Genomic DNA, 14,168 nt, shown 5'->3' with positions numbered 1-14,168 from the left:
TAAATCTTTAAAAAAAAAAAAAATCTGGCTTACAAGACTAGTACCATTGACAAACTCCTGGTTAAAGTGACTGGTGAGACAAGGCAAAACAAAAACGTGAAACAGTATCTACAGTAGGTATTAAATAAACTCTAAAAAATATTTTATCCCAGTAAATGAGTTTCAAAGATACGAGCAAATTACTGTGTAATAAAATCATAATGTAAGCTTACTCAAGAGGAAAAAAGAAAACCTTTAACTATTAATGAAATTATTAATATACTTAAAACACTTGCACACAAAAGCTTTCCAATTAAGCTTTCTTCCCTCTGGATCTGAGTTCCATAGCCACAATTGCATTCAACCTCACAGTGAAAATGTTAACAAAAAAAACTAAAAAATTCCAAATAGCAAAATGCATTTGCCACATTTCAAGCTAATGCTGAATCCACTGTAATGAAGCATTTGCACAACTAGGCATTCTCATGATTACATAAAAGACCAGACCCAGGAAGCTCCTGGCCAGCCTAGCCCAGGCCACTGCAGCCATTTTGGAAGTGGATGAACTGCCTCTCTCTCCTTCTCTGCTATTCTGTCTTTCAAATAAAGCAAATCTTAAAAAATGTAAGCTAATTACACTTCAGACAGCTCTTTATACTTACTAGATTTGTAAGTTTTTGCCAAAGTCTTATATACACAAAACTGCTTTTGAGTACACAAATTAATCTGCTACTGAGGGATAGGGATATAATCTAGTATAATTAACTTTTCAAACCTTGTCATTGGGCCTGGCACGGTAGCCTAATGGCTGAAGTCCTCGCCTTGCATGCACCAGGATCCCATATGGGTGTCAGTTCTAATCCTGAGTGCCCACATCCCATCCAGCTCCCTGCCTCTTGGCTTTGGATCAGCCTAGCTCCAGCTTTTGAGGCTGCTTGGGGAGTGAACCAGTGGAAGGAAGATCCTGTCTGTCTCTCCTCTTCTCTATATATCTGACTTTCCAATAAAAATAAATCTTTTTTTTTTAAAGAGGCATTATTTGAAATGCCAATCAAGTATACGTATGACTTAATGATTCCACTTCATAAGCTGGTGTCATGGCACAGCATACAAAACTGCCCCTATGACGCCAACATCACATAAGGTTTAATTCCTGGCTGCTCCACTTTGATCCAGTTGCCTAACAATGCCCTCACATAGCAGCAGAAATCAGCCAAGAGGATAGGATGGATCCCTGGCTTCACCCTGGAGCAACTGCAGGTTTTGTGGCCATCTGAGGGAGAGAATCAGCAGTTGGAAGATCTGTTTCCCCGTCTCTCTGTAACTCTTTCAACTAAGTAAATATTTTTTTTCTGTTTCTCGGAGAGGCAGTATTACAGAAAGCAAAGACAAGAAAAGATCCACAGGTTCACTCACAAATGGCTGCAACATCTGAAAATGAGCCAGCCCAAATCCATACACTTTGTCTGGGTCTCCCACGTGGGTGCAGGAGCCCAAGGATTTGGGTCATCCTCCACTGCAATCCGGTATGGAGCTGGATTAGAAGTGGAGCATCCCGGAACTGAACCAGTGCCCCTACAGGATGTCAGCACTGCAGGCTGAGGCTTAGCCAGAAATATCATTACACCAACTCAAGGAACTGAAGACTGAATTTTTCTGACAATAGGGGATTCCCTGTTTCCTACGTTTTCAATACTATTCTCTGAAACACAAGAACCAAACAGATTTAGAGCTAATTCAATCTCCATATCTAAATCTTTCCAACTCTGAAAGGAAATATATTGTGATCACAACGTATGTATACTCATATATGAGGGCTTAAGAGGAAACCAGAAAATGTAAATAGAAATAGAAAAATATATTCATATGGAGGGAAGGAAAAAGAGAAGGGGAGGGAAAAAGAGAAATCAAGGATACCCAAGCCTAAGATTTCTCACCTACAGGTTACAAATTGCTTCACAGCTTTTGTATGCAGTCTACTCCAGCTATGAACAAAGAACTGCATTAAGCACATATATAGATACAATGCAAATCCATACAGCCCTTAAAAATGATCTTCTAGGATTTGAAAATCAATGACAGAAATCTCCACCTGAGTACCTAGAAATCGAGGCTTGGAGTCTGGCTCTATGATAGTGAAGATTCACATCAAGTACCATCAGATGCCTGTGTTGGAGTCCCAACTCCATCCCTGATTCCTCGTTCTTACTATTACACACCTGTGGAGGCAGCAGGTGATGGCCCAGAGAGTTGGGCCACTTACACACAGCTCCTGCAGGCCTATGTGAAGTGAACCATCAGGAAGGAGCTCTCTACCTGTTGCATAAATGTGTTTTCAAAGAACGGTACACCTGAGCCTGGCGTGGTAACATAGCGGCTGAAGTTCTTGCCTTGCATGCATCAGGATCCCATATGGGTGGTGGTTCTAATCCCAGCAGCCCCACTTCCCATCCAGCTCTCTGCTTGTGGCATGGGAAAGGCATTGAGGATGGCCCAAAGCCTTGGGACCCTGCACCTGCGTGGGAGATCTGAAAGAAGCTCCTGGAGTGAGATTGGTTCAGCTCTAGCTGTTTTGGCCACTTAGGGAATGAACCATCAGACGGAACATCTTCCTCTCTGTCTCTCCTCCTCTCTATATATCTGACTTTCCAATAAAAATAAATAAATCTTTAAAAAAATGGTATACCTGCATAAAAAATGTCCTCCCTGCACTGGAACAATCCACAAGTATTTTACTTTACAAGAAAGGAAACCAGCTAGGCAGGCATTTACTTCAGCAGTTAAGACACCAGTTAGGATGACCATATTCCACAGCAAATAGCCGTGGTCTTCAGTCCCAGTTCTGCTCTCCACGTGAGTTTGCTGCTAGCATTCACCTTGGCAGGTAGCAGGTGATGGCACAGTCAGGCCTGACTCTCCAGTGGGAGACCTAGATTAAATTTTGAGCTCCAGGCTTCAAACAGATCAAATTCCAGCTGCAGTGGGCATTTAGCACATTAAGCAACGGTTGAGTGCTCTTATTCTGTGTGCCTCTCAAAAGTAAGTAAATACAAAATTTTTAAAAATGCAAAACTTGGCATAGCACTTCCCTTCCCAGCAACCATATCTCCTTCAGTTAAACCATAGATAACTGGTATCATATATCTATTTTCCATTCACTCCAGCCCATCACAATCTGGTATCTCACTCAATCACTCTCCCCGAACAAGTTACACTCACTACCTACTAAACTGGAATCTACTTAGTAAATATCCCTTAAATCAGGCTCTTATTATTCCTGCCTTTCTCATCATCCCATTGTGACACACTAGTAAGTATTTCACCTCATCTACCCAGCTGAATTTATTTTCTATGGTAACTAAAGCAAGATGTCAAAACACAATTCTGGGGCCCGGCGGCATGGCCTAGCGGCTAAAGTCCTCGCCTTGAATGCCCCGGGATCCCATATGGGCGCCGGTTCTAATCCCGGCAGCTCCACTTCCCATCCAGCTCCCCGCCTGTGGCCTGAGAAGGCAGTCAAGGACAGTCCAAGGCTTTGGGACCCTGCATCTGCGTGGGGGACCTGGAAGAGGTTCCTGGTTCCTGGCTTCGGATCGGCACAGCACCAGCCGTTGCAGTCACTTGGGGAGTGAATCATCGGACGGAAGTTCTTCCTGTCTGTCTCTCCTCCTCCTCTCTGTATATCTGACTTTGTAATAAAAATAAATAAATCTTTTTTTAAAAAAAAAAAACACAAATCTAATTTAGCTGCATATCTATCCCCTCCCACTCCTTTAAACTCTTCAAATCCAATGCTCATACAAACAACTTTAAACCCCCAAATATTTGAACACTGCCTAAAGGAGGCTGTGTTAACACGGTCACCCCCATCCTCTACTCCCTTGAACTACTCTTCAAATTCTCTTCAAATTCTCCAGGTTTCTTTTGCTTTTGGAAATCACACGACCTGCTATCTATACTGGAACAAAATGCTACCTACCTGAACTGTTCTTCACTTTTATTTTTAAAGATTCATTTTATTTTTACTGAAAAGCCAGATATAGAGAGAGGAGGAGACAGGGAAAGATCTTCCAACCACTGGTTTACTCCCCAAGTGGCTTCAATGGCTGGAGCTAAGCTGAACCAAAGGCAGGAGCCAGAAGCCTCTTCAGGGTGTCTCATGAGGGTGCAGGGTCCCAAGGCCTTGAGCTATCCTTGACTGCTTTCCCAGGCCACAAACAGAGGGCTGGATGGGAAAAGGAGCACCTGGGATATGAACTGTCGGTCAGCCATATGGTATCCCAGTGCATGGAAGGTAAGGATTAAGCCACCAGGCTACTGTGCCAGGCCCTGTTCGGCAATCTTAATACAAAACGGGGGACAGAGTATCTTTCCCTTATTCATTACCAAATGATATTCCCTGCTTAAGAAAGTGATAGTGAATATAAATATGTATTACTATGAATTTGATCATCAACAAAGCAGATACTTTAACAGAGAAAATTAGTCTACAGGTCTTGGACATGGGCCAAAAGAGTACTGGAAGCCATAGTAAAACACTGTTAACTAATTAGCAACAAAGAGACTCCCTGCTACTCTGAGAACAAAAAAATATAAATATTAATATGGCCACTTACTAATAGGCACATTTTGAAAAGAAAATGAGGAAGACTTTAAAGCCTTTTACTCACCAGTTTTTCTTTCTCCAGTTTTTGTAGTAAACACTCCATGTTACTTCCAATCCTTGTCTTCTCTACAACTTCATAAAGGCTGCAGTACATCCCATTCTTCAAAACTGATAGGAAAAATAAAAAAATAAATATCCAACTGAAGTCGGCTTCTTAAATCTTTTAATAGAAGCAAATTACATTACCTTCACTCGGGCCTAAGTATGTTTCCTTATAAAACAGTGCTGGAGGGATTTTCTGTTTCAGATGATCAATACTCATAACTGTTTCAACATCTAACTTCTCAGGACTGTAAGAAAATCAGAAGAACATGTTTGCCGTTCCTACTTTTATCTCTAGCAATGTTGTCCTTTACTTCCCTTACACACACACACACACACACACACACACACACACACACACAATGCACTTGATGGAAAACAAGACATATGAATTAACATCCTGGTTTATTTCACACAGGATTTTGATACATTTGATACATTAAGCGGATACCCACACACAGGAAGACCATCTAGCAACATCAGTCAGAAGTTAATCCTGTGTACCAATTTTACCAGCCAAATATTAAAAGGTTATCAGTTCATTAAAGATAATTAGATATATGACCTGCTGGTCTCTGAACATTTATGAAGGAGTTTAGAGTGGCAGTCACAAAAAAAAAATTTAATACATGTTACATAAAACTGAGAACAATCTGTATTTTAACCAAATTCACCACTTGAAAGTGCTTTCCAAAAAGAAACTGTTCATGTTCAATTCTTACAGTCAAGTTTTAAATAAGAAATGCATCTACTTAGGATGAAACTTTAGAAAAATTATTTTCCAGATTTAAAATCACTAAAGTTGTACATCATACACATGAATGCATGACACTAGCCCTCCAAAATTTATGACAAAGAAGGCTTATTGTGCCAATCAACTCCAAAGTTCTTGTCAATAACAAATATATCAAGGTTCTTAAGAACAAAAGCGAAATTTAAATATAAAATAAGAACCGAGGAAACAAATAATTAGCAACTACCAACTACTATTCTCTTAAAATATAACATACTTACAGCTTGATAGGCAAAAAAGCTCGAGTAGGTGATCTCAAAGAAATGTAACACAGAAGTTTTCCTTTATTTAAAAGTTGTCCTTTCCACAGAGTGTAGTTAAATTTATCTACATAAAAAATGACATAACTCAGTCTCTTGACAAGCCAGACAAGCAAATTCAGGTTGACTAGAAATGAGGGAAAGTATTTAAAAACAAGGTTTTCAAGTACAAAAAGATACATGTTTATTTATAGAGAAATTCAAACAGAGTAGCTGGTGAGACAGCTCAACTGGCTTATCTGTCTGTAAGCACCAGAGTGCCAGTTCGTGTCTCGGTTGCTCCCGTTTCCCATCCAGCTCCCTGCTTGTGACCTTGAAAAGCAGTAGAGGACGGCCCAAAGCCTTCGGCCCCCGCACCCACATGGAGGCTGCTGGCTCCTGGGTTTCCGATCAGCTTAGCTCTGGCTGATGTAGCCATTTGAAGACACAACCAGATCATGAAAACTATTGCTTTCAGTCTCCCCTTCTCTCTGTAAATCTGCCTTTCCAATAAAAATAAATCAATCTTTAAATCAATAAACTTATCTGTCAGTAGCAGGAATGTGACCTCTGATTCGATGCCAGTGTCACGCGGATTCAAGCCCTGGCTCATGCTCCTGACTCCAGCCTCCTGCTGATGCAGCCCTGGGAGGCAGCAATGATGGTTCAGGTAACTGGATCCCTGCTGCCCATGTGGGAGACCTATACTGTGTCTACCTCCAAGCTTCCTGACCCAGCCCTGGCCACTGCAAGTAAACGGGAATAAACCTATGACCTGAGCTCTGCTTCTCTTAACAGGGGGAAAGGAGGCGAGAAAGAATCTTCTTCTCTAAGAAATACAAAAAGGAAGTACCTCACATTAATCTCTTTTTTTTACATTTACGTATCTTTCAATTCAAAAAATCAAAGAAACATAAAAATCTTACCTACATTTCTATCCGCATTAAAGCTGTTACATCTATAAATTTTTAAAAAGAGAAATCATTACTGATTGAAAACATGAAAGTTAACATTTAGAATTTTGATATAACTACTGCTTAAAAAGGCACATTACATGAAACAATTAGACTCTTCTTCCAAATAGGAAAATGAACGTCACTGTAATTTGCATAGGGATTTAAAAAAAATTAAGGAAAGCCTTAACAAAAGGAGTATAGGAGTGAACCATGCAGATAAAAGCAGAGGGGAAACAGGAAATGTAGAGTAGTAATACAGCACTAGAGACATGGCCTTAATGCCTCTATTCAATGCTTGTCTGAAATGGTATGTAGGTAAACATACGGAATTTTTAATGATTTACTTCAAAAGTAACATTACACAGAGAGGGACAGGGAAAAATCAGAGATCCTTCATCTGCGGGTTCACTCCCCAAATGGCCACAACAGCCAGGGCTAAGCCAGGCCAAAGCCAGGAGCCAGGAGCTTCTTCTGGATCTCCTACGCAGAAGCAGAGACCTGAGTGCTTGACCCGTTCTCCACTGCTTTCCCAGCCACACCAGTAGTTACAACTGAAGTGGAGCAGGTAGGAATCAAACTGGTGCCCACATGGGACACTGCATTACAGCCACAGCTTTACCTGCTATGTAACAGGGGCGTGATCACATATGTGCTATGCATCTTTCAAAGATTACTTATGAAAAATAGTAATTATAGGGAACAACGTGGTGGCCTAGTGGCTACAGTTCTCACCTTAAGCACACCGGGATCCCATATGGGCCCCGGTTCTAATCCCAGCGGCCCCACTTCAAATCCAGCTCCCTCTGCTTGTGCCCTGGGAAAGCAAATGAGGATGGCCCAAAGCCTTGGGATCCTGCACCCCCGTGGGATACCTGGAGGAGGCTCCTAGCTTCAGACTGGTGCAGTACCAGCTGTAGCAGCCACTTGGGAAATGAATCATTGGACAGAAGAGCTTCCTGTCTCTCCTCCTCTCTGTATATCTGACTTTCCAACAAAAAAATTATATATATATATAGATATAGATATAGATATATATCAATCATTTGGATTATAACCTTTAAAAAATGAAGAGATAACTGTTTTGATATTCTTCGAATGAGTACTTCTGACTATTTTTCATTACCAAGGTTCATTCACTGACATGAACAATTTAACTCTCTAATTCAAAAAACAATTTGATGCAGAAAACTAATAAATACATCACCCTCAAAAATAACTTAAATGGGGTCTGGCATGGTAGCCTGGTGGCTAAATCCTTGCCTTGCATCCTCCAGAATTTCAAACGGGCTGCTGGTTCATGTCCCACCTATTCCACTTCCCATCCACTTCCCTGCTTGTGCCTGGGAAAGCAGTGGAGGACGGTCCAAAGCCACTCTGCACCCACATGGGAGACCTGGAGGAATCTCTGGGCTCCTGGCTTTGAATTGGCTCAGCTCCAGCTATTGTGGCCACTTGGGGAGTGAACCAACATATGGAAGATCTTTATCTCCTTCGCTCTGTAAATGATACGTTCCAATAAAAACAAACAAATTTTTTTAAAATAAAAAATAAACAATCAATATCTGATGGAATGATATGTGGGTTTTTAATACAGCATTTCAGCACTCGTGCTGTGCTGCAGTGGGTTAAGCCAGCAACTGAGACCAGCACCTTCTGTGAGCACTGGTTCTCTGCTGGAGGATCCGCCACGTTAACGCACCTAGGAAAGCAGAAGATAATCCAAGTCCTTGGGCCCCTGCACCCAAGCAAAGACCCTCCAGCATAGCATCCCAGATTTCTGGTTTTCACCTGGCTGGGTTGTTAGAGTCACTTGGGAAATCAATCAGTGATAGAGATCTCTTTCAACTCTGCATTCTAATTTAAAAATTTTTAAGAAGCAGTATTTCTAAATTACGACATTATGACATCATAGACAGGTGACAATTTCCCTACATAGTTGGTAAATTTACTTGTTCTGACTAAAACATTTTGTGGAACCACTATAAGAGGAAAAAGGATGGTAAAGAATGATCACTTTGTATTAATCTGTGAATAAACGTAATAGTACTCTCAATACTGTGCTGGAAATAAAAATAACCTGCCAGCTTTAAAAAACTACACATGCCTAACATTCACAGTAAAAAATTGATTTAACTGGTTTGAGGTGAGGCTGGGGCATCTTTGGTTGAAAATTTCATTTCCAGGAGACCAAATACACAAAATATCACTTTTAAAAACTGCCAATTAGGGCCCACCGCGATAGCATAGTGGTTAAAGTCCTCGCCTTGCACGCACCGGGATCCCATGTGGGCGCTGGTTCTAACCCTGGCAGCCCCGCTGCACATCCAGCTCCCTTCTTGTGGCCTGGGAAAGCAGTCAAGGACAGCTCAAAACCTTGGGACCATGCACCCACGTGAGACACCCGGAAGAGCTCCTGGCTCCTGGCTTTGGATTGGCTCAGCTCCAGCCGTTGCGGTAGCTTGGGGAGTGAACCATCAGATGGAAGACCTTGTTTTCTGTCTCTCCTCCTCTCTGTGTATCTGCCTTTCCAATAAAAATAAATAAATCTTAAAAACAAAACAAAACAAAACAAAAAACCTGCCATTTAGGGCCCGGCACGATAGTGTAGCAGTTGAAGTCCTCGCCTTTAACACACCAGGATCCTATATGGGCGCCAGTTCTAATCCCAGTAGCTCCACTTCCCATCCAGCTCCCTGCTTGTAGCCTGGGAAAGCAGTCAAGGACGGCCCAAAGCCTTGGGACCCTGTGCCCATGTGGGAGGCCCGGAAGAACTCCTGGCTCCTGATTGGCTCAACTTCAGCCATGGCGGCCGTTTAGGGAGTGAACCAACGGACAGAAGATCTTCCTCTCTGTCTCTCCACCTCTCTATACACTTGCCTTTCCAATAAAAATAAATAAATCTTTCAAAAAAAAACAAACCTGCCATTTAGCACTTCCCTTCCAACTCCCTGCTGTTGAACGGGAAGACAGCAAAGGATGGCCCAAAGTCTTGGGACCCTGCACCCTTGTGAGGCTCCTTGGAAAAGGCTCCTAGCTCCCAGCTTCGGATCAGCTCTGCTGACCATTTTGGGTCATCTGAGAAATGAAGTAGGGATAAAAGATCTTTCTCTCCTTCCCTGTGTAAATTTGCCTTCCTAACGAAATAAATCTTCAAATGAGAAAAAAGTAACCATGCCATTTACACAACTACACAAACCTTCAATATCAAGAGACTATTGGGGCCAGCACCACGGCATAGCCTACTAAGCCTCCATCTGCAGTGCCAGCGTCCTATATAGCTGCTGGTTGGGAGTTCTGGCTGTTCCATGTCCAACTCAGCTCCCTGCCAATGTGCAGAAGGTGGCCTCAGTGCTTAGGTCTCCGCACTCGTGCGAGATCTGAAATAAGCACCAGCTCCAGGCTCTGGACCAGTCCAGTTCCAGCCATTTGGGGAGTAAACTAGCAGATGGGAAAATCTCTCTGTCTCTCTCCTCTCTCTCTAAATCTTTAAAATAGAAATAAATCTTTAAAACAAAAAAGGTTTGATCCTAAAATCTTAAGAAAAAAAATAAATCCATTCCTCATTAAAAAAAAAGTGGTTAAGGGTGACATGGTGGCTTAAGCTACTGCCTGCAATGCCAGAATTCCACATGGGCGCCAGTTCAAGTCCCAATTGTTCTACTTCTGATCCAGCTCCCTGCCAATGGTCTGAAAATGCAGAGGAAGATGGCCCAAATGCACACAGTAGAATCAGATGACGGCCAACCCTGCCACTGCAGGCATCTGTCTGTCCCTCTAACTGTGCCTTTTAAACAAACAAAAAAGAGGTTAAAAAACTTAGGTTTGAACACATTTCAGTTTGCATTTTCACACAAATTATCTGACTTTCACCCTAAAGTCATTATAAACTCTCGGTATCCAATTTCTAAAGAGAAATTAAAGACAGAGAGAGAGAAGGAAAGAAAGCGATCGTAACTCAGCAACACAGGATCTCATCATATCTAAAACATCTTACCGCGACGTCGCAAACTTGGGAGGCGGTATTTCATCCTTATAAGTAAAGGACACCACCGCATATGGACACACATGTCTTGGTCTTCGCCTTAGCTCATCAAAGCCATACTCATAAAAATAATACTAAAAATTAAAAAATGCAGACAGTGAGAATTAGAGCCAATTCATGTATTTACCTCTGATTTTTGAGAAATCTAAGATCATTAGGCACTTCTGACAAGTATTTTCAAGTTCTGTCACTTGAAAGAAAATATAAACTATTCTGTTCCTATGTGTCAGATCCCAGGGTACTACAAGCTATCCAAGCTTTCATTTCTGAAGAATTTCCCCCTGCAATATGCCAACTTATTTCCTAATAAAAACAGTACAAGTGGAGCGTAAGCTCCCACGTAAAGCTAGAAAAGCCAACTTGACACAAAAAGATTAAAGACACAATCCCCATCACATAATATTACCATTTTTATTACTTCAAAAGAAAAATGTATGGGGCTCCAACTGCAAATAAAGCAGCACAGGCAAAATGGAAAACAATTTAAACATCAGTGACAAAGGAAAGAGATCCTCTTCCCTTAATCCTTTACCTTCTCACCAAATTTATTATGTAAGAGTTTCTGTAACTTGCAAGCTATTAAATTTCACTTTAAAAAAATCTACTTGAATTTATAAACAATACAGCATTATCCTACTAAGTCCATTCTCCTAGGAAATGACTCCCAACAATGGTGTTGTTGACTATAAAAATAATTGAGAATATTTGTCAAGCCTAATAATGCTTTCGTTATATTTATAGAACTACTACTGCCCAGAAGCTTATCAGTGTGTCAACTCCAGATGATTGATAATACTCAACAGTAGGTTGTTACTACTAACATTTTTTGAGACAGAACGGGAATACATTTTATTTTACACAAAGTAAAAATTAAAGAAAGAACATTTCCAGAAAGGTAAACATCACTATTTTCCACCCACAATCCATTTGAGCACACACATTCTTATGTTTTTAAAAACACTAACGTTACAGTCAAACCTCATATACTTTGAGTAAAATGCATTAAATGTGACACGTTTAAATGAGTTCTTTACGGTGTATCAAGTACATCTAAATAAAACTTACACCAATTAATTCTAACTTTGCATCTGAAAAGAGCTAACAAAAATCAAATGTCAACACAATAGCACAGTGTATGTACTGTTTCAAGAGGTATCAACTTTATCTTGAACAAGAAGTACTATCTTACAAAGCAGATTTTACAGGCTCAGAAAAGTCAAGGTTTCAAAATGGAATGAAATGAGAAGTTTTGGGATCAGTGGTCAGACGAATGTCGAGCCAGAGACCACAGAATAAAGGCAGGGTTTTTTAAGTTAGAGCCAGGAACCTGAAATGAGCCTGTAGGCCTGAGGGCCAGCCATTGAGCTGATTTGGAAAAACTCATAAAGTAGTAGTAAGAGACACTGGAGGCTAATTTATAGAAACCAGAATTTGGTAGCAGAGGGAATGGAAAAGGAAGCATTTAAGGACCTTGGGATAAACAAATACGAGGTTTTAACAACAAGATAGATCCAGGAACCTACCTGAGTAAGCTCATAGGCTCTGTATGCCAAAAGTGATGTAATTCTACAAGCATTCTTAGACACATGACATTCATGCTTTGGTGTTGGATCCAAAGCACTTTTATTCAACACGGATTCCAAACTTTTAACAGCCATGGGATCATATATACTCTTGATTTTGCCCTAAAATAGACAAAACTGTTAAGTATTCACCTAGCCATATTAAATATTTTGTATTTACATTATAGAATACTGTTTTCAATATAGACACCATCTCAACTTCTTTCCCCTTGAATACCTGATCAGTATCCAACACTTTTTACATACTGAAGATATAAGGAAAAAACCATAAAAGAGTTGTATGGGGTTATTTAACAACAGAATTTCTATAAGAGACATTGTTTACTACCATAAACTACAGTTAACAATTTATCCTCCTATTTCTCATTCTTTCTTATGAAAGAAAGAAAACTTAACACAATTAGCTTTGATCAAAGACAGCAAACAAATTATTTCTCAAAAGTCTCTTCAAACACTAAACACCAGAAAACATGAACTCTAAAACTTGGGCCAGGCATGTTAGCCTAGTAGCTAAAGTCCTCGCTTTGCATGTGCCTGGATCCCATATGGGTGCCAGTTGGCATCCTGGCTGATCCACTTCCCTTCCAGCTCCCTGCCTGTGGCCTGGGAAAGCAGTCAAGGACAGCCCAAAGCCTTGGGACCCTGTGCCCACGTGGGAGATCCAGATCCTGGCTTTGACCTTGCGGCCACTTAGGGATGAACCAGCGGATGGAAGATCTTTCTGTCTTTCCTTTCCTTAAATCTGACTTTCCAATAAAAATAAAATAAATCTTAAAGAAATAAGAAATGTGTAACAATTAAGTGAAAACTAAAATCCAATTAAATGCTATCTTTTCTATATAGAACATAAAATTTAACTTTACCTTCATTATTTTAAAAATAACAACATCACCCACTGCCCCAGCTTCCAAAGGATTAGCTTGCAATAAATCAGCATACCTACAAAGATAGATACCTAATAAAGAGGGGAAAATTAAAGAATTTTAATAAGACTGAGCATTAAAAAAATTATATTTACCCGAATAAGAGATAAAAGCTATAACACCTTTTTTTAAAAAAGTAAGGCTAGTAAATATAGCAGGTATCAAATAAAAGCAAAAGTAAAGCCAGAAAAAACATGAAACTATGTTTGTCAAACCCACTAGGGCTAGAATAAGGCATTAAAAAATTATTAAATGTAATGATCTTTTGTCAGAAGAATGAAAAATCAGAAATATGAAAACCAGTTTTAGCTTTCAGAACCCAAGTCTTTTTCTGAGAAAATGATAAAATAAGCATGAATTTTATTATAAGGACTGCAGAATAATTACCCAAGATAATACATTAATCATCAACTTAACATTAAGTAAATATAAATAAAAAAGAATCATTACCCATGGAAGGACTGCCAAGAATTGTTATTTTGGACTGGCCGACCTCCAATCCTTTTTCACAAATGCCTTGAACCTAAATAAACAAAGCATGTCATAACACTGACATTATGCAAATTTATGAACTTATTTTAAATAAAACCTAAGATTCTCAATTATATGTGTGTGTGTATATTTTCTACATTAAAAATCAATGTGAAAGGCCCGGTGCCGTGGCCTAGTGGCTAAAGTCCTCGTCTTAAACACACCAGGATCCCATATGGGCGCCAGTTCTAATTCCAGCAGCTCCACTTCACATCCAGGCCCCTGCTTGTGGCCTGGGAAAGCAGTAGAGGATGGCCCGGTATCTTGGGACCTTGCACCTGCGTGGAAGAGCTGGAGGAAGTTTCTAGCTCCTGGCTTTAGATCGCCTCAGCAGTGGCCATTGTGGTCACTTGGGGAGTGAATCATTGGACTGAAGATCTTCCTCTCTGTCTCTTCCTCTGTCTCACCTCCTCT

The 14,168-nt window shown here is 40.5% G+C and overlaps 1 protein-coding gene across 5 annotated transcripts in view; it reads right to left on the bottom strand.

The window, feature by feature from the left end:
- Positions 1-14,168, bottom strand: part of TASOR (transcription activation suppressor) — a 51,206-nt gene that overhangs the window by 24,748 nt on the left and 12,290 nt on the right. For all 5 annotated transcript variants that reach the window (XM_058678448.1, XM_058678445.1, XM_058678446.1 and 2 more), the window contains exons 4-11: positions 13,674-13,746; positions 13,164-13,255; positions 12,241-12,402; positions 10,670-10,791; positions 6,646-6,677; positions 5,702-5,807; positions 4,832-4,935; positions 4,650-4,753 (exon numbers count right to left, since the gene is read on the bottom strand). In XM_058678448.1, coding sequence (XP_058534431.1) covers positions 4,650-4,753; positions 4,832-4,935; positions 5,702-5,807; positions 6,646-6,677; positions 10,670-10,791; positions 12,241-12,402; positions 13,164-13,255; positions 13,674-13,746 — 795 coding nt within the window. The remainder of the gene's footprint in view (positions 1-4,649; positions 4,754-4,831; positions 4,936-5,701; positions 5,808-6,645; positions 6,678-10,669; positions 10,792-12,240; positions 12,403-13,163; positions 13,256-13,673; positions 13,747-14,168) is intronic.

The sequence above is a fragment of the Ochotona princeps genome, chromosome 21 (genome assembly GCF_030435755.1).
Source record: "Ochotona princeps isolate mOchPri1 chromosome 21, mOchPri1.hap1, whole genome shotgun sequence".
Lineage (NCBI taxonomy): Eukaryota > Metazoa > Chordata > Mammalia > Lagomorpha > Ochotonidae > Ochotona > Ochotona princeps.
Note: the sequence above shows the minus strand (reverse complement) of the source record. Positions and strands in the feature narration are given on the sequence as shown.